The 19117-nt window shown below is 41.3% G+C and overlaps 1 protein-coding gene across 3 annotated transcripts in view; it reads right to left on the reverse strand.

Moving 5' to 3' along the window:
• ITGA9 (integrin subunit alpha 9) overlaps window positions 1-19117 on the reverse strand; it is a 291928-nt gene that overhangs the window by 231289 nt on the left and 41522 nt on the right. For 2 of the 3 annotated variants that reach the window (XM_007057218.4, XM_043540651.1), the window contains exons 8-13: window positions 16205-16273; window positions 11811-11948; window positions 8788-8893; window positions 7448-7542; window positions 4299-4389; window positions 3704-3749 (exon numbers count right to left, since the gene is read on the reverse strand). In XM_007057218.4, the coding sequence (XP_007057280.2) occupies window positions 3704-3749; window positions 4299-4389; window positions 7448-7542; window positions 8788-8893; window positions 11811-11948; window positions 16205-16273 (545 nt within the window). The remainder of the gene's footprint in view (window positions 1-3703; window positions 3750-4298; window positions 4390-7447; window positions 7543-8787; window positions 8894-11810; window positions 11949-16204; window positions 16274-19117) is intronic. The other variant, XM_043540653.1, reaches the window with a different exon arrangement.

Consider the following 19117-nt stretch of genomic DNA (forward strand, 5'->3'; position numbering starts at 1 on the left):
GAGACCGAAGACAATAACCTCACCTATGCATGTTCACTGGCTAGGGAGCTCAGAAGAGAAAACGGCCTGGGGCCAGGAGGAAAGGGTAAGCAAACACTAATGTTCCATATAATGCTCTAGCAGCAGCATTCATTAAGCTAAACTTGAGGAAAAACAAAGGTGGGGTAATTTTTCTTAGTAGTGCCAGATGCATTAGGTGCGTTACACTCCCACCATTGAGGGTGGGGAAATGTTCAGCTAATTCCCCCATGCCATGCACTGGCAATTTACAGTCCTCCTTTGACTTCACTGAATTAAGTTCTGACAGTTCCCCGTGTGTTACGAATGACAGCTTTCCACTTTTGCAGCCTATGACCTGGGCTGTTGCTATGGTTATTTCAGGTTGAAGAAGAGTTCAGCCAGAGTCATGCCTCAATCACAGGGCCATGAGGGCAAGGTATTGGTTTTCTGTGCCACGTGACCCAGTAAGTGCAGAAGGCTTGGAGCAAGGGGTTAAGAAATGAAGGCCCCAGTCCTGCAATGAAAATCAGTTTCAATGCAGGATCAGAGCCCAAGAACGCATGAACTGTTATTCTTAGTGCTTTCAGTTCTGCAGCTCTTAAGTACGAATACATTATTCCAAAGGTAACTCAAGTAATAAACCTCCCACACACTCCAAAAATGTGCAGCGAACAGCAGATTCAGTTCTAAGGTGGGCTCAGGAGCCACGCACTGCATAGGAGTAGACAACATTAGGACTCACTCCACAAGCCATTTACATTTGGGGGCTGTGGTTTGTGCTAGTGGTTATAGGCACTTATCAACGGGAGCAACTCAGTCTCTGATGGCAACTCAGTCTCTCTTAACAGTATCTAAAACTAATAATGGGAGTTTGGTATCCATAGAAAAGAGGAAAGAGCAAACTTCCCAGGAACATCTCACATCATGGAAGTGCCTGTACTCAGATGCTTGGGGAGGGGGTAAAATAGATTAACTTGTATATTTACCTAAACATACTATTTCGAAAGCTATGCACTGCATGATATCTTTCAAATTAGCCTATTTAATGGGTATATATCAAGTTGCAGTGCACACACAGAGGCACCATCATCAGCCCCAAATCAAAGTGGCTTCCACAAGAGCTTTTTAATATCATTTGGCAAGACATATATTGTTTTTGGCCAAAAGAATTTACAAGAACTACTGGGGAAAAAAGTATTTTCCTTTACCCTAATCTGAATCCAAACGGCAAGCACGGCACACTCCCTGACTGGCAGTAGCTGTAATTAGTTAGCCTAGACACATGATTAGTCCATAATGCACTAATCTCTAAAGAAATAAACAAGCACCAATTCAGTGATTGGATTCAGGTTGCTACAGTGTGTGTATTTTCTTGGTGATGTCACAAGAAATCCTCCACCATCGGGACTGGCTCGTGTGTGGCCTGTGGACATGGAGTGAGCTGCTCAGTATTGGATCTGAAGGTCAGAGATCAATCTGGGGACAGGCCAGGTCAAAACTACAAACTCAGAGTCTGTTACCAAATTGAGAACATGAGGCAAGAACTGGGGATGTGCCAGGCCAGTGTCTTTCACCGTAGTCAGCAATGATCTTAAGTCAGAGACAGTAAACAAAGATCGGGGTTGGGAGCCCAGCCTAGGCCAAAAGCCAGGAGTCTGGAATCAAGGCAAAATGCAGAAAGTGACGTCTAAGGCAGACACACACTGGAGGTCTGCATTTTTCAGTCAACTCCCTGAAATGGCTCCCTGGTTTATAGGTGGAGTGCCACCCAACCAAGAGAATCACAGAGGGCTGTTGCACATGCCCCTTAGAGCAGAACTTCCTGCAGGGCTTAGTCTCTCAGGTCCTCTTGATGGCAAACATGCCGGGCCTGTGGTGGCAACAAGGCACCTGCCTTAAAACCTGCAGTCCCTGGTTCTAGGCCCACGTGGTTCTTATATCCCGTTTATCTCTTCACAACAACACTAAAGCAGCATAAGCGTTTGCACCTTTATTTCCTTTTCAAGTTATTTCTGAGGAACAGAGCTCAGAGATTCCATCTGTTGATGTTTCACAACATTTGATGAAAAAGCTAGTGGCTTCCTCTGTTTGTCTGAGTAACAACAGAATATTAATGTTTCTCAAAGAACACAGCACCTGCACCATGAAGTCAACAGGATTTTTTCTACTAAACAGAAACAGGGCTTTCCTGTATCTAAAAGGACACATTGGGGGATAGACTCATTCCACAACTCTTAATTATTTCTCCAGCTCCATATTTCTTCTATTAAAATGACCATTCCACAAAAGCTTCAAATGACTGTTCCATCCAGTTCTTGACACTGTTGTTTTATTAAACATTAGAGTGTTTATTCAGAATGTAGTTATTAGCAAAAATAGCCCAAAATATAAATCAGCATAAAAGTAAAAATTTCCTCTTCCAAGGGCACCTTTCATCTGAGAAAGTCAAAGTACTCTGCAAAAAATTAATTAAGCTGCACTACATCCCTGTGAGCTATTGTATGTAAGTATCATGAACCCCATTTATAGATGTGAAAAAAGACATGAAAGTTAAGGTGAGTGGCCCAAGGTCACATAGCAAGTCAGTAGCAGAACCCAGAGTTCTCAAGGGCAGCCCAAAGAAGAGTAAATTGCAGCAATCTAACCTCTTGATGTAGCCTCTTGATTTCTTTTCTAATGCCGTTTTATAGGTATCATATTCCATATTTAGTAACATGATTTTGGAGATTTGATAGACACCTATATTAGCAGCACTCAACATTGTGCCACATGAGCTTTAGCCATTGCACAGGTCATCTATCATCTTAACTACAACCCCACCACCTCCTCCTCCTCTGTGGCTGCCTGATATTCACATGCTGCCCCTCAAAGTCTACCCAACAAAATGCAGAAAAAAAATATCTTCCTCACGTGTCTCTCTAACTGTTTCAATACTCTCCTTGAGTCCTTGCAATGACTTCCAGTCTCCTGCCACATAAAGTTCAAATTCCTCATCCTTACCTTCAAAGCTCTGCCCTGCCTATGCCTCACTATTCTACCCCACTACATCCCCTTCACTCTTCCAATTTGTCACACCTTGTAGCTTCCTTGATCTCCACCACCAACAAGCAACTCCATGGCACCTGCACACCTCAAAATAGCTGTCCAGATCCTGCTTGCATTGCAACCTCACTCTTCTTCAAATCCTTCCAGGCTCACTTCTTTCCCTCTAAACTTCCAACACTGAGCTACATTCCTACACCATCCACTGCTGCCCCAATTTTTGTTTCCTTAAATCAAAAAATATTTGTACAGATAAAAACAAAAAAAAATCCACACAAATTCAAGTGACTATATAAACAACTCAATTATCTTTCCATAAAGGAATCCGTGAGGTGTGTATATCAGTGATAACAAAAGCACATCTCAATCTGTTATTTCTATAACCCTTACTCACCCCAAACTACCAACACCCATCTTTTTATTTGGCATCCCTTGCTGTGTGTCTAAATTAGATAAGTTCTTTAGGGTTGGGTCCCATCTTTTATTTATTCTGTAAGGTACCATGCACACCTAGTGGGTACAGTATACAAAATAATCTAACTTGTTTCTTCTGACCATAATGAAAAAGAAAAGAAAAATTATTGGAGGAAGACTGAGAAACCACATAACCAATAAACAGGAACCAGAAAAACATCATACAAATGGAAGAAACTGATCTCACCTTAGAAGCACCACATTGTCTGACATGAAGGCCCCAATGGTGACATCTGAAAACAAAGTTTCATGACTTTTATTGTTACAATGGCATTTGAAGGACACAGAAACCAAAACCTTGTATTCTGTTTATTCGTGACAATTTTTCAGTTGTAAAATATGTACGAATAAATAAAATATTTCCCCATTCCCAACTTAGTTCTGCCAATCAATACATCACGTTTGTTTTGCCTGCACTGGGACTGCAAAATTGGGTTCTTCAGGTCACTCCAGTTCTCTCTTTTTGTATCATCTCAGCTCAATTTTTTTCCATTAAACAGAAACGAAACTACTTCCTAGGAAGCTAAAATTCTCAACTTTGTTTCTCAGCCCTGTATCATAGGTTCTAAACCCAGACAACTGAACCTGGGGTGTCTATGAGATAGACTAATAATGTCAGCAGCTTTCACTGAATGAGGAAGACAGACAGACACCTACACTTCACACTGTAAGCTTTCCTGTTACTGATCTGAAGGAGCTTTAGTAAGCAATATGGAAACTACTTAATATGCTATATTTATCTGCTGCTTTTTTTATTGTTGTTATAATCATAGTAAACATACCCGGATAACCATTTCCATCCATATCAACTCCTCCAGATATGGATTGGCCAAACATCCGCAGCATTGGGTTTATAGTTTGCCCAGACAGTTTCTGCAACAGATAGTATAGAAGTGGAATCACCAAAAGGAATCAAAATTAATATAAAGCATCTCTTTATGGCTCTTCTCTCAGGGCCCGCTTCTCATTTACACTGAGGCCCCCTTTTACTACCAGAGCACTATTGGAACCTGACCTTACAAACCATGATCCTGCAAACCCTATTCATACGTGTAAATCCCAAGATCTCTTAAGTGAGAAACTGTTTTCTGGTCTTGACTTGAGTTAAAAGTTAGTGTTGATTAAAATAATACATAAATTACAAATCGTATATATACACACATACACAAAAAAAACGAACAGCATATCAGATATATTATTTATAGAAGACAGGGTCTAATTTTGTATTCCACATAACCTTTTCCATCACCTGCAATCATATGATTAAGAGTTTTATGGAGCATCACTAAAAAAATTTATGGTTAATTTAATTGAAACATCAAATCTAATATTACCCCTTACTCTAAAAAAGAGTTTGTCAACGTGTTCAAGGTCAAAATGAGGGCGATTCATTGCCATATGAAGTTGGAAATTCTGTTTTTCCACAAGCTATCATACAGTATTTGGTACCAGCTCTGATGCCATATCTCATTTCTGTCTCCCCAACCCAGAGGGTTTCTTAAAAATCATTAACACACAGGAACTTTCCTTAAATAGTTAAAAAGGCAAATGTTTTATCTGGAACAAATCAAAATATTAAAACCTCATCTTCCAAGCCAGCCACATGGCCCACAGGCTCCTGTGTATTACAGTCTGATGCAAAAGAAAGGAGATCCGAGTTCAAAAAGGGGTCCAATCACAGAAGTTAGATGGAAAAGTCCTATTACAGGGTTGCTGGTGGTGCTTCACGGTCTTTTACAGGCTACAATACTTCCTTGTCCAGCCCATACAAGAACATTAATAGTAGCCAAAACGTCACGCAGGAAATTCATTAAAAGAAAAAATTCAAAACCAATACAGTAGTCAAAAAAAGAGATCCTGTAAAACAAACCTGTGATCCTAAAGGCCAGTTCTAAAGGGTAAACTATGCTTTAAAACAAACAGAGCTAAACTTTCCCACTCAAGGGCAGTTAACATTAGGCAACTGGAAGAAACTTGTTCCTCACATTACACTTACATCATAGAACGTGATTAAGTTTTTGGGAGGTCCCTAATAGGGTGGTAAATTCTGCCTACAGATATCCCACAGACATCTGCAGGCTATTATGGTATAAATGCTGAGGTATAATGCTGTTCTCCTTTAAGTGCCATGAATGAAAACAGCAAGCCATGAAGCTTAGACAGACAGTATTTATTTAGCACATACATTATGCTGCAAGCCAATTCAGCTGCTTTAGCTCAGAGCCACCCCTAAACTTGCTGTGGGGGAGCGAGGCACAGATATAGATAATGATTTAAAGTAGAAAAGGGAATGAAAAGGGTGAAAATTTATACGATATGGGACACTTCCTTTCAGAGCTTGTTTAAAAGAGGAAATCCAGGGCCTCTGGATGGCTCAGGGACATGATAATAGGATACACAAAGCCTTTCACCTTAAGGTGGTGGGTTCAAATCCAGGCCAGGTAGGTAAGGAACAAAAGTTGCAAGCATTTAATGGCTGTTTGGTGGCATATGAAAAATGAATTGGTGGCTTCAGTCTAGTCCCTTTGGGATAGGTACTAGGATACATTTTAAAAATACTGCCACAGTTGGTATCCTTACTGGCAGCCTCAAAAGAGAGGTCAAGGAAGGAAAAGGGCACCAGGACAGAACAATGGGTGTCCTTTAATCCTCTAGAAGTGGTCTCTCCCAGGCAGGAATGAGGGGCAGGTGTACTGTATTTGCCCACTTTGCTGTGTGAGGGGAGGAGCAAGAACTTCGATCTGTAGCACTGTCAATGTGTCTTTCTAACGCACTAAATTTCCTCAAAAATGAAAAACAAAAACTCCAATCTGGATATGCAGGCGATTAGAAGCCCAGAGTCTCCTACCAAATGAGAAGATCCCCACTTCCAGCAACTATTGCTGAGAAAAGAGTGCAAAGCTGAGCCATACATATGCCACAAATTATCGCATTTTAGAAGTATCATAAAACTGTTTTAACTCTCTTTGTAAAAATGATGCATACTGTACATACAGTAAAAGGCAGAAGGACTAATCCCTTACAGTCTATTAAAGAGTCTCCACTGTAACCACTAAATCCTTTATTCTGCTTAAATTGGTTTACTATGTAGGATCTCTCCCAGTAACAAAAAATATTTAGATCAGACCTTCAAATAGCCAGGGGGGGGCCTTTGCAAAAGCTTGCTAGACAAATATTAAAGACCATGGGGCATGTTTTAAAGGGATGTATGGGATTTTATCTTCTTAATTCCCAAGATGCAAAGACTAAATTACCCTAGAATTATATTTAATACTTCAGTGCCTGTATGGAATACGTAGGCAGTTTTTACTTCATGGTGGTTTGGTAAAGTGGAACCTCAAGACTGCTCTCCTGACACCTTCTCCTACTGGGAGAAGGAGCACCTCAAAGTAGCCAAGTGTGCTTCTGCAGAAGCAGTCCCTAGAATCCTTTCCTTCTCGCTAAGTCTGGTCCTGCTGGGAAGAGAGCAGGGTCAGACTCTGCTCACTCGCCCCCTGCAAAAATCTGCTCTACCATTCCAGTGCCTGTGTCTGTCCTTTCCAAGGACTGCTGTCACTGAAATACCCTCTCCCCAAGACTCCATCTACATGGGAAAGGATGCTACATCTGAGAACTGTATTTAAACATGGTTCAAACAAAATGGCTCATGCTGACCCATTCTGGAACTGTTTGCCTGGCCAGAGAGGATGGGGCCAAACGTCATTAGAAACTAAGTGCAAAATAGAACGCTGAAGTCTCAGCTCCTAACTAAGCTGAGGTATGGAGTCTGAATTGATGCAGACTACACCTACAGAGACACACCAGCTACAGAAGAAGAGGGAATCAAACGGTGTGGTGAGGAGAGAGATTACTGCTTCCTGTCACAGTGCTTTACCCATACATTTGGCGCATTTCTGCAGGACCTGACAGAGTGACTCAAACAACAAGTTACCATAGAATACTGCGGAACAATGCCACTTGAGTCTCCATGGTAGATATACACTGCTCCCACGTAGTCATCCTCCTTAGGGGACCCAATGGCGACATCTGCATATGTAAAAGAATGTGAACCGAAAACATGTCACAGTCCTTTCCCTTTCCACTCTTCCCATGTCATCCTTTTACAGAAGCCCACTGCCGCAGGCTGAAACAACTCATCACAAGAAGGAGGATCATGCCATTACTGGTGCACACTTAGCTACAAATAGTTATCCAGTTTAACGAACAGCTCATTAAATTCCTTTTTAATTTATACCTATTTTGGCATCTAAGAAGCAGCATGTCTCTTAGTTATAAAAATGTGTTTATTCCCACCAGCCTGCTCCAAAGGCATTTAACAGTCCTTTCATCTGACCAGCCCTGGGTAGATCAGCATTGCACATCAAGACACCACTGGCCCAGGGAGTACAAGCCAACCACTCTGCACTGTGACAACAGTGTTTGAAACACCAAGTTTCCAAAGTCAAGTTAGGTCAAGTGGGTTGTTTTTCCAAACACAGAGGAGAACGAAAGGGCTGCTGAGTGTCTTGGAGGATGTATATTCAGACACACATGCTAAGCCAACCAGTCCTTTTGAAGTCCTTAGTCTGCCAGAAATCACTGCAGCAAACTTGCTGGTGTCAACACTCCATTCTCACCTATTGTTATCACAGTGTATGTCCTTGTACAAGACAGCCCATGAAAAAAACTGGACTGTAGGTTACAGGGGCAAGTGACAATAAATAGAATATACAATAGGAGGCATTAAGAGCTACATGTTAAATGTATTTTCTGATAAGAAGCCCCAGTTACACCAATAAATGGGATATGGGAATAGCCCTGAGACAGAGGATGCCAAATGTTACACAAAAGATGATGTGGTTTTCCTTTTGTTTAGGGACAGCCTAAGAGTCATTAGTAATGACATATACAATGGGATTTAAAAAAAAGCAGAAAGGAAATAGACCAAATGCCCAGCTTTGCCCTAAGTTACCCAGGTATAACTCATGTTGAAATCAAGGGGAGTTACACCCATGTTCGGTTTAATTAGTCAAAACAGCTTTACCAGAAAGTGGCATCTAGAGCTTGATTCACCACAGCATTATTCCAGTCTTCAGAAGAGATAATTTCCAAAGGAGTAATGCTGTGGCAAATCAGGCCATCTATTTGAAAGGTTTTCCGATGTGAACTAGAATGATAATGCTTCCACCTCTACTTTGAAATAGGATTTGATGATAAAGTCCCTGTAATAATTTTTTTTAAAAAGCCAGACTTGGCTAGAAACAGAACATGGCAGAATGGAAATGCACTGACCTGAGTATCCATCATCATCAATATCTCCTAGGGTGGCCATGCTTTCCCCAAAGTGTGCATTGTAGGCATTGTCACCGTTCAGAACAAGCTGCTCTTCCAGGACTCCCTAGCAACAGGAAATAGGACAGGCTAAGGAAAACAGAGTGAGTGTTGAAAGCTACAGGGCCTCCCTGCCGGAACACACAAAACTCAGGAAACACCTGGGGCAGAACTGCAGTGTGACTTCTGAACTGCTATAGAAGCCCCAGTGAATGCAGCTTGGCTGGATATATAAAACAAAAAAGTTAAACACAATCAATCTAATTGACCCCAAAAGTGATTTGAACTAGGCAGAACACACCACAGGCCAAACTCCTTAGTCACATATCATAATTCAAGAAGCTATGTTCTACAGGAATACCCACATATGTGAGTTCATGTGAAGAGCCCTGGATTTTTCATGACTATGGTAGAACAGGCACCAATTAAGTGACTATGCTAGCTGATACTCCCCTGAACTTAGAACTGAAGTGGGAAAGAAGAGAATGCTTTTAAGAACACAGAAACATCACATATTAATTAATTCTCTATGCTCCAAAAATCCCCCGGTGATGACCTTACCTCAGCTTTTTTAAGAACAAGGTTAGGAATTCTGCATGGGATTTTCAAAAGTGCTCAGCCTTGGTTTAAATCTGCTCCCTTGGAACTCAATGAAAGCGGGGTTAGGGCTGTACTGACTGTTTTTGAGAATCCTAATTTTTGTCTCTTTATACCCAGGAAAAAGGATTAACATGAATGATGTAATCAATATGCCAACAGCCAGAGGATTTGTTTGGCTCACTAAGTTTATCCATACATTAAACAACACTATTCAGTTCTTGTCCTGTTGGCATATTGTATCAAAGAATGCAGTCCTTAATCAGGATTTACTCAGCCAAAGCGCCCACCGAATTTAGCAGAGGTTTCCCTGGGCAGAGACTGCAGGATGTGTGTCACAGGATTTGAAAACTCCTAAATTATGCCTACACTATAGCGCTAGTACAGACGCTCTAAGCCGACAGGAGAGAGCTCTCCTGTCGACTTAATTACTCCATCCCCCACGAGTGGCGGTAGCTGTGTCAGCGGGAGATGCTCTCCCGCTGAGACAGCACTGTTCACTACGGTGCTTATATTGATGTTACTTATGTCGCTCAGGGGGGTAGTTCATTCACATCCCTGAGTGACATAAGTTATACCAAAGTGGTAGTGGATAGACTTTGCATGTTAGAGAGCAAGGGAAAGAATGGATGAATGTAAAATGAAGAATAAAGGACAGCTAGAGTCAATGAAAGAGAGAGAGAGAGAAAGCCCAGAACAAACTGACTTTTGCATTCAAATGCCAGCAGATGGCAACTCATGCCCACCCACTTTCTAGCCAACCTCATTTGAGTGAGCTTTAATTTCTTGCAATGCACCCTCAAAAGGAAAGGAACATTTCCACAAGAAAAAAAACCCTTAATTACTCAAGCCAACCTCAAGAGCCCACCTCAAGTGTTCAGATTTTTTTATTTCCCCCTTTGTGAATGAAAGCAGCACATTAATACAGTCTTTTTCTTGGCTGCAGGGAGCTGCTGACATTAAAATAATCCTCCATGATGAAGTTGGGACACAGAGAATGGGGCTGGGGGAGAAGAGAGAAAGCGTGCACTCCTGTATATGTTACTTGTTTCTTTAGAGCACACACTGCCAGTGCTTAGATATAAGTATCAAATCTATCATAATGCCACATGTTCAGGCTATAAAGTAATACTCTGCATGCCATCAGGGTTATCTCTTATGGTGTAAGTGTCATCTGAGTGGTGTGGGTGAGAGAATTGAAATGAAGTGGAGTTGTTCTGGCATCCATACCACAAAAATCCCAATCCTACAAATAGTTATTCATGTAACTTTACTTCATGTAGGAAGCCCCAACGAAGTCAAGGTTGGAGGAAGGAGAAACTGCTAATAGAACCTCAAGTTGTTTTATTTAATACATCATTTATAGACACACATAATTCACCTTTTCACCATGAGCTCTTTGGGGCAGGGATTGTCATTTACTCTAGGTTTGACAGCACCTAGCACAGTGGGATCCCAATGCGGTTGACCTCTAGGCACTACTGCAACCAAACATTGAATAAGCAGCAGACCGAAGTGGAAAAAAAAAATCAGGGCTCATTTCAAGGACTGTTAATTGACAACTGAATTAACTCAAATGCAAGTCTGGTTTTTCACACAGTCCGTAGGACTTGGGGGTACATTTTACTTCCAGCAAAAATATATTATTAAAGTTATTAAAAGGAAGTTAATGTGAACCCAATAGTGCTACTGTTGAATCTAATGAAAAATATCCCATTGACTTAACGGGAGGAACATTGGGACCTATAGAGTCAATTTGAAAAGGCACTTTTATAAATACATTTTCCCTGAAAAAATATATGCGCTTTATTTTTCTTTAAACACTGTGTACTTATCTTCTTTGCTACTCCAGGAAGTTAAAGTTCAGAATATCACAAGACTACAGTTGTGCAATGTGAAATTCAGTGGTTTCTGTTGAAGGGGCTTTCCACTGTAGGCTTTCAATAAATAGCATCAAATAATAACACAAATCTATTCATTAGTTTCTCTTCACATGGATTCTCAAATCCCTGGTGTTTTGTTTTGAGTTGTGGGTTTGAACGACCATCCAAAACACAAAGAATAACTCTGGTCAAAGCAGCTGATTTTCAGTTGGTTTTGACATCAAAAGCATGGAAATCCACCAATACCACCAAGTTTCAACATAAAACCAGAAATTTTCCCAAGCTTCCTCAAAAGATTCATAACATTTTCATGACCAGGAACTGACTCCTGAGTTTGTAAAAAAAGAAAAAAAAACCATGGTACCAGATGACTTTTGCCTGGCTTCATGTTTTGTTGGAAACACACACATACACATGCCATGTATGTAAGACACCAAATTTCTTGGTAAACCACAGCTGGGCTGACCCACCCTCTCCACATGCTCATCCACTTTGCATACTCACATTTCCTCTGTTGATATAGACTGTGACTTGACCCTCATCCCTGATCTCAGAAAACATGGGTGCTCCAACCAGCAGGTCTGAAAGTCCATCCGAGTTCAGATCAACTGCACATAAGGAGGAGCCAAAGTAAGAGCCCATCTGTAACCAAGCCGAGTCACAACAAAGCATTCAGTATCTGCCCACACACAGGAGGAAATCATTTTTGTTTTTTTTAACATCAAGTGATGACTTGCTGCTTTATCTCACACTAGCAGCCCTAAGGAGAAACCTTAGGGAATTGTCTGGCAAGAATTAGGTATTTTATTATAACTGTGCATCAGCTCAGACAGTTTGTAGAAGGAATAAAACTCACATTCCAAGACATACTTAAAAGAGGCACTAAACGGCCTTACTTTAGAACAGCTTTTGCTTGGCAAATATCTAAAATGAGGAAGAGGAGAATTAGCAGCCTGGCCCAAGATTTTCAGATGTGGCCAGTGATTTTTGAGGCCCAATGTCACACAACTGAATGGGGCCTGATTTTCAGAGGGTGGGTGCTCAGCACTTGCTAAAATCATGCCACTTTTCAAGCTGTCTCAAGCTGAAGTCCCCAAAAATAGAGGCACCCAAAAATCACTTGTCATTCTTGAAAATCTTTTTCCTAGTCTTTTTAAATTTCTCACCATCAATCAGAAAGAAAAGTAGTGGGCTGACTGCAAGATATTTCCATGCCAAGCAGCTATATTTGCATTGACAGGTTACTTCCAGTTCATGAGATGCGAGCTGACATACCCTTACAGCCCTCCAACTGCAAGCTAGTCAGCCTAAGGCCCTAAGTCTGCAATCCCTACCACACAGAACTCCCATTGGTTTCAGTGGGAGTTTCATGCCCAGAACTTGCAGAATCAAGCCCTAAATGTGTAGTCAACTTCTATCTGCAATGAAAGATATCAGGCTGAGACATTTAGGAAAGAGAATGAAAGACTTAGGTGTATTATCAGATCTATTTAAAATACCTATTATTGTAGAACATTAAATACTAATCACCCACCCAAATAGACCCTTAAACCACATTTGAGGTTTGATTTAAAACACAAGTAAGGAAACTGAAGGCAAAACCGGACACTGTCTTTAATTCACCCAACTGGCCAAGATATACCAGTGCATACTTCACAGGGCATAGTTACAGCTCATCTACTAGCACATACTGCTGCTCTCACCAATGAAGGTCTGCCCAATCTGCTCACGAGCATACGTGTCACGCTTTGGACTTCAGAGTCACTCCAGAATCCACAAAGAGAGAGAGCATGAAAACATCATCGGCAAACCGATGGACTACACACACACGAGCGCATAGCTCTCAAATGTCTCATTTTGACAGACATCACACATTTTAGCCCAAAAACCATCTGCTTTCCATATTAATCAGGTCACCCCTCAGTTTAATTGTTGACAGTTGTTTACATCAGAAATGGAGAAGCATGAAATTGAGGTTACAGACTTAAACTTTTTTCTTTTAAGTACAACTCCCACAGCATATTACATTTGCTACACACACTGAGTCTCACATTTAGGCCTTGACAGGTGAATAAAACAGAGCTCTGGCCAGCCTATTAGGGTATATCCATACAGCTGTTGGGAGCACGCTTCCCAGCAAAGATACCCAGTCTCATGCTAGCACTGCTCAAGCTAACATGCTAAAAACAGCAGCATGGTCATGGTGGGAAGGGTGATGACTCAGCCTAGCCGCCCAACTACAAAACCTGCCCAAACCGCAGCAGCCCCGCTGCTCTTTTTAGCACATTTGACCAGAACTAGCACATGCCTGTCTACCCGCGCTGGGAAGCATGCTCCCAGCTGCCATGTAGATATACCCGTAGGGATGATGGGAAACAGGCAACAGCCACTCTGGTGTTCAAGTTGAGAATGTAACATTACATCTACAAAAAGAACAGGAGTACTTGTGGCACCTTAGAGACTAACAAATTTATTTGAGCATAAGCTTTCGTGGGCTACAGCCCACTTCATCAGATACATAGAATGGAACATATAGTAAGAAGAATGTATATATACATACAGAGAAGGTGGAAGTTGCCATACAAAGGAAAGCTTATGCTCTAATAAATTTTAGTCTCTAAGGAGCCACAAGTACTCCTGTTCTTTTTGTGGATACAGACTAACACGGCTGCTACTCTGAAACATTACATTACAAGATTCCACGAACTGCCTGGAAGCCATAAGGACAGCGGGGTGAGCTCAGGATAGCATTTCAGCGTGTAACTCTGATTTTTGTGTCTATGTGGGCTCAAGGCCAGACCTTTACTCTCTCGTTATTTTGTAGTTGAATTCCCCTTGTGGATTTTTGTTGTTTATTTTTTTAAAAGCCAGTAATGTTTTAAAACAAAATTCTCATGGGCAGCGAGTTAAAGTTATGAAAAACATGTCACTATGCATTCAGGCAGCTTTAAGGAAAAGGCCGTTATTTACCCAATTGTGCAACGTGGGTGAGTTCATGTTACTGTGAGAACCTTGCGTTTCTGCCTGTGTTTTTATTTGTAACCACAGGGTTGCATTAACTCTTTTCCATATTTGATTTCCCAACCTTTTTCCTCTACAAAAAGAAAGGAGGGGAAAAACTGCCTGTGTATTATGTTAAGCATGCATGGGACACGAGAGGCACGAACTCATACCTTTGTTGCTAAAACAGCGTTTGGTTTGAGTTAGCTTCCAGCAATACTCATTAAGCGAGCACTGCACATCAAATTACATTTCACTATGGAAAGAGACAGGCGGGTATGTTTGGTTTTTAATAAATTATAGCTCAGATTTTACAGGAAATGGAAGGATGGGGCACATGGCAATCTACAAATACTTGAAGGATATAAGCACTAAAGAGGTGCAGAATTATTAATAGTATTTATAAATGGGAATAGTGAGATTAAATTAAGAAAGGAAAAGTTTTGGCTGAGTGTCCAGAACACTTCCTGATAGTTCTATGTGTTAAGCTCAGAAATAGTTTTTCAAGAGAACTGATGGAAGCACCATCACTAGGGACATTTAGAAGTAGACTAGAAGAAACACAAGAAAATGCACTGGCGGAAACAATCAGGCACCAGCAGGGAGATGTACTAGATGAACTGATAGGTCTTTTTCCTTTCAAATTTCTGTGATACTAACAGTGCAAAACAAAATAGTGGAGACCTAAAAAACACATTCACTTCATCCACCACCTATTCAACCTGGGGATTTTCTCCCATCCCCTGTGTTTAAGCAACTTTCTATAAAATGTGCTTATGATTCATTGAGACATTAGCAAAATGTTCCAAATACAGGCTGATAACAGCATCACCTAATGTAGCCAAATCCGATTAGTACTGTATACTGTTCAGGGTCTTCATCTCTTTTAGAGCCTCACTGCACTCTGTGCTCTGGCTGTGAGAATACAAGCGGTTCCTTCTGGGCAGCCATGAGCTAGGCAAACAGTCTCTTCCTCAGAGATTTATCCCTAAATAAAGCACAATCCTGTTGTTCCCTAAAGCTGGATCTGCTATGTATTTGTTTTCCTGAGGACATAACACCTATCACCACCAAGGCTCCTGGTCAAGGAGAAGGTGCACTTCTCCCTACCCCAGCATGACCTCACACAGGGAAGTGGAGTTTGAGTAGGTACTACGAGAATATTAAAACAAAGGACCAATGTTAGCTCTAAGGAACGAATCCTCAGACCAGCACTCAGGGTAGATGCATGGAGGGAAGAGGGAAACATAATGGAGCTGCTCCACAGCCCACTACTAGAACTCTAATGTACCCACCTCCTCCTCAGAGGGATAGGGAGAGAAGGTCTGGACATATGAGAATCAGTTGCTATACAGGATCTACCTCTTTCCTAGTTTGTCCTCCACAGCTGAGCTTTGTAGGGCCCCACCCCGAAACCTTGCACTTGGCATAGTGAACTCTCTGCTGTTATGGAGACAGGAACAGGTTTTCCCTTAAAGAGCTTGTATACACAGCAAGTTACTGCACAGCAAGCCAGGGTTTGAGTCTACAGTACTCGGACGTGCTGCACAGCAACCCCCCACATGAACCCTTTCAGAGTGCAGTGAAAGTCCCAGAGTGCGGCAGCTGGTACACTGCACATTCACACCCTGGCTTGCAGAAGAGTAACTTGCCAAGCAAACAAAGTAAGTTTTTATCAGCTCTAACAGGACTTTTAATTGCAAATATTACCAGACCTTTTACTCCACAATTCCAGCACTGAGCGGATGCTACCACTATGATAGAAAAGGTGGTTGGTCTAAATGATGGATTTAGGACTTCTGGGGATTTTTACACTTAAATCAAACACTTAAGAAGCTATTAATTCAAAACAATATCAATTGAAATAGCCACATCATTTTTTGTCAAGAATCACTCACCTTTTTACCTGATGCCTGAAAAATCTTTACTAAGGAGCCCGATCGCCTGTCTGTTCTGAAAATGTAAACCTATCAAATGGAAACAAAAACAAAAGCCGTTAAAAACACTGACCACAAGGATAAGTAGTTTATAACGTTATGAATTCATCAGTGCATTCTGGGTATATATGTACTTTACTCATTGTAATAAAGTGATCATTAATATTTGCCAAATTCAAGGTGATCCTCCTGCCTTTTCTAAAACAAAAGATGAAATTCCCATTTTAGTACCAGACGTTAGCAGTCTCTTGTCATTATAAGTATTTAAATAGTATCTTAAAGCGGCTTTGTGTGTGTTTAAAAAGACCCACTGTACAAAAGCGATAATCTCAAGCAAATGTCTCCTGGAAAGGAATAGTAAAGTGCTATATCAGTGCATTTTTTTTTCATATGTTGCAAAATTACAACATATAGCCGCAGCACTTCAACTCGTGTTCACACAAGTTACTCTTAGAATACTCTTTTTAATATATCCTGTACTGCATGTGCTTACGTGGTCAGTCAGCGTCCACGTTGATGCTTTCTGACATTGTTCCCGCGCTCTGGGTGTTTTTCATGTAGATTAACTTTCATATTGTTTACAGTTACTCATTCAGAAAGTACACTATTGAATGAGAATCTTGTTTAAAAATGGCTCTCATTTCATTCACACTGTTTTATAGGATGTTATGACTGATTCATACAAGATGGCAAATAAGCCACAAAGAGCAACCTTGAGGGTAGATAGCTGGGTCATTAAACCAGTGGGAAGTGTGGAATGTTGAATGAAATGAAAAATCTTCCTTGAAGTAAATACAGAGAGATGTGTGTCATAATAAACATTATACCCTCCTCATTGTGGAAAAAATGGACAAGGCTAGCAGTGGAGAGTCATTATAACGTAGTGATTTGGTCATACTCAAATATAAACCACCTATCGGTTGTCTTTGACTGTCTAATTCAGAGGTTCTCAAAGTGTGGTCCGCGAGCTCCATTCAGGTGGTCCGTGGATAGTTCCCTCTAAGGTGCATGCCTGGGCTGCCGCACACAAGAGAATGAAAGGCCACCCACCTAATTAGTGGAGCTGCGCAGGCATGGCTCCGCTAATTAGGTGCCTGGACCCTGGAGAAGACGCACATGTAAGGTGAGGTGGTGGCCTTGGGGGAAATAGGGGGTAGGTGGGAGTGGGCAGTGGGGTGAGAAAAGGGGGTGGGGGGAATTTGGGACATATAGGGCTGCAGAGGCCAGAGAAAGAGGCGACTTTCCCTAGTTTCAGGGCTGCGGCTGCCAGGGAGACACCCGCCCCCTCTTTCCCAGCCCAGCTCAGGGGCTGCCAAGGGGGAAAGAGGGCACATCCATCGCATTAAAAAGGTAAGACTACTGATATTAAAATATGAGTTGTGAGCTTTTATTTGTAGAACAAAAAACATTAATTATTATTAAGGGTTTTTTTTAATATAGTGCTTTTATCCAAAGCTCTTTACAATAGTTAGCTAACGTTACAAATAACATTTGGAAAGATTATTAAGTGATCCACCAAGACCCTCAGCAATTTTCAAGTGGTCTGTGAAAAAAACAGTTTGAGAGCCATTGGTCTAATTGATTAGGTTGTAATACAAGTAAATACAGCAGTGCAAGATCAAAAAGGAGATAGGCCAATATAGACTATTAGATCTTCTGCTCCTAAGGAGGCCAATATACTCCTGGCACAATGTAGGGTATTAGCACTGTCCTACTGTCTCAGAGCAGTACCGCAGCTCATTAATATTTAGCACTGAGGACCAGAAAGAGTAAAGAACCTAACATTTAATAAAATTCTCATTTGCTTGCAACAAGAAACAAGTCTCCACTGAAGTTTTGAGTCACTTGTTAGCTCAGAGTAGCAGAAGAATCTGAAGTCAATTCATCCATTTCTGACCAGCAGGTGTCAGTGTAGTTAATAGGACCAGGCATCCCTTCATCTGTAAAACTGATCATCGGAGCCAAGGACTTGATGTATTAAATTAAATAGTGATTTATTAATGGGCACTTAATAGTTGTGTGCATATGGAGCTTTAAGGTGCTGTATATTTCTCTGAAGCAAATCAAGTACTGTACCACTGCAAACGTTTCCCTTAGACATGGGGGAAGGGTGAGCAGGGGAAAGAGATTACTCTAGATACAATGACATGAAGACAGAGATTACCTTGGGTTTCCCAATGGCCTGGTCCAGAGGAGATGAAAAGCCAAGGGCTCTGAGTATTAAATTCCAATTTTGCTGCTGACTTGCTTTGTAATTTTGGACAAGTCACTTAAGCCCCTCAGCCTTAGTTACGCCATCAGCAAAATGGGGATAAGTGTAATTCCTATCATAGGGAGGTCGTCATCATGGCAAATCCCAAAAGCACAAGGACGTCTTTGCAAATCAAGCACCACCCAGCGCAATCTCTGGCCAAGTGCTCTGGCTGTGTTTTCAGTTTATATCCATCCCTGGCAATCTTATCGAGCTACCAATGCTTTTGGTTCCCGTGTGATCACCAGCCATGCAGTGGCACTTTTTCATACACACGCTTCACAATTCTTTGGTCTTCCCTTCTGATAACTCCGTACCAACAAGGCCACCAAAACCAAACTAGTGCTATTTTAAGCAAAATAGGTTAAAAAAAACTTCAGACAGAAGAGTGATTTTTTAATTAACAATGTCTCTTTAAAAGAATGATTTTAAAGATGTGGGGGGGTAGGAAGGCGCACCACAAGGGGCAGACAGGGTAAATTTGAGGACCTCATCAAATTTCCTCACCTCTTCCAGGCAAGTGCTCAAAAATTAATCGTGAGGCAAAATCTCTTGGTTCATCAAGTTTACAAAAACTAAGTCAATATATTTTACCCAATCACATCTGACTGTATCATTGTTTG

This window comes from Chelonia mydas, chromosome 2 (genome assembly GCF_015237465.2).
Source record: "Chelonia mydas isolate rCheMyd1 chromosome 2, rCheMyd1.pri.v2, whole genome shotgun sequence".
Classification (NCBI taxonomy): Eukaryota; Metazoa; Chordata; order Testudines; family Cheloniidae; genus Chelonia; species Chelonia mydas.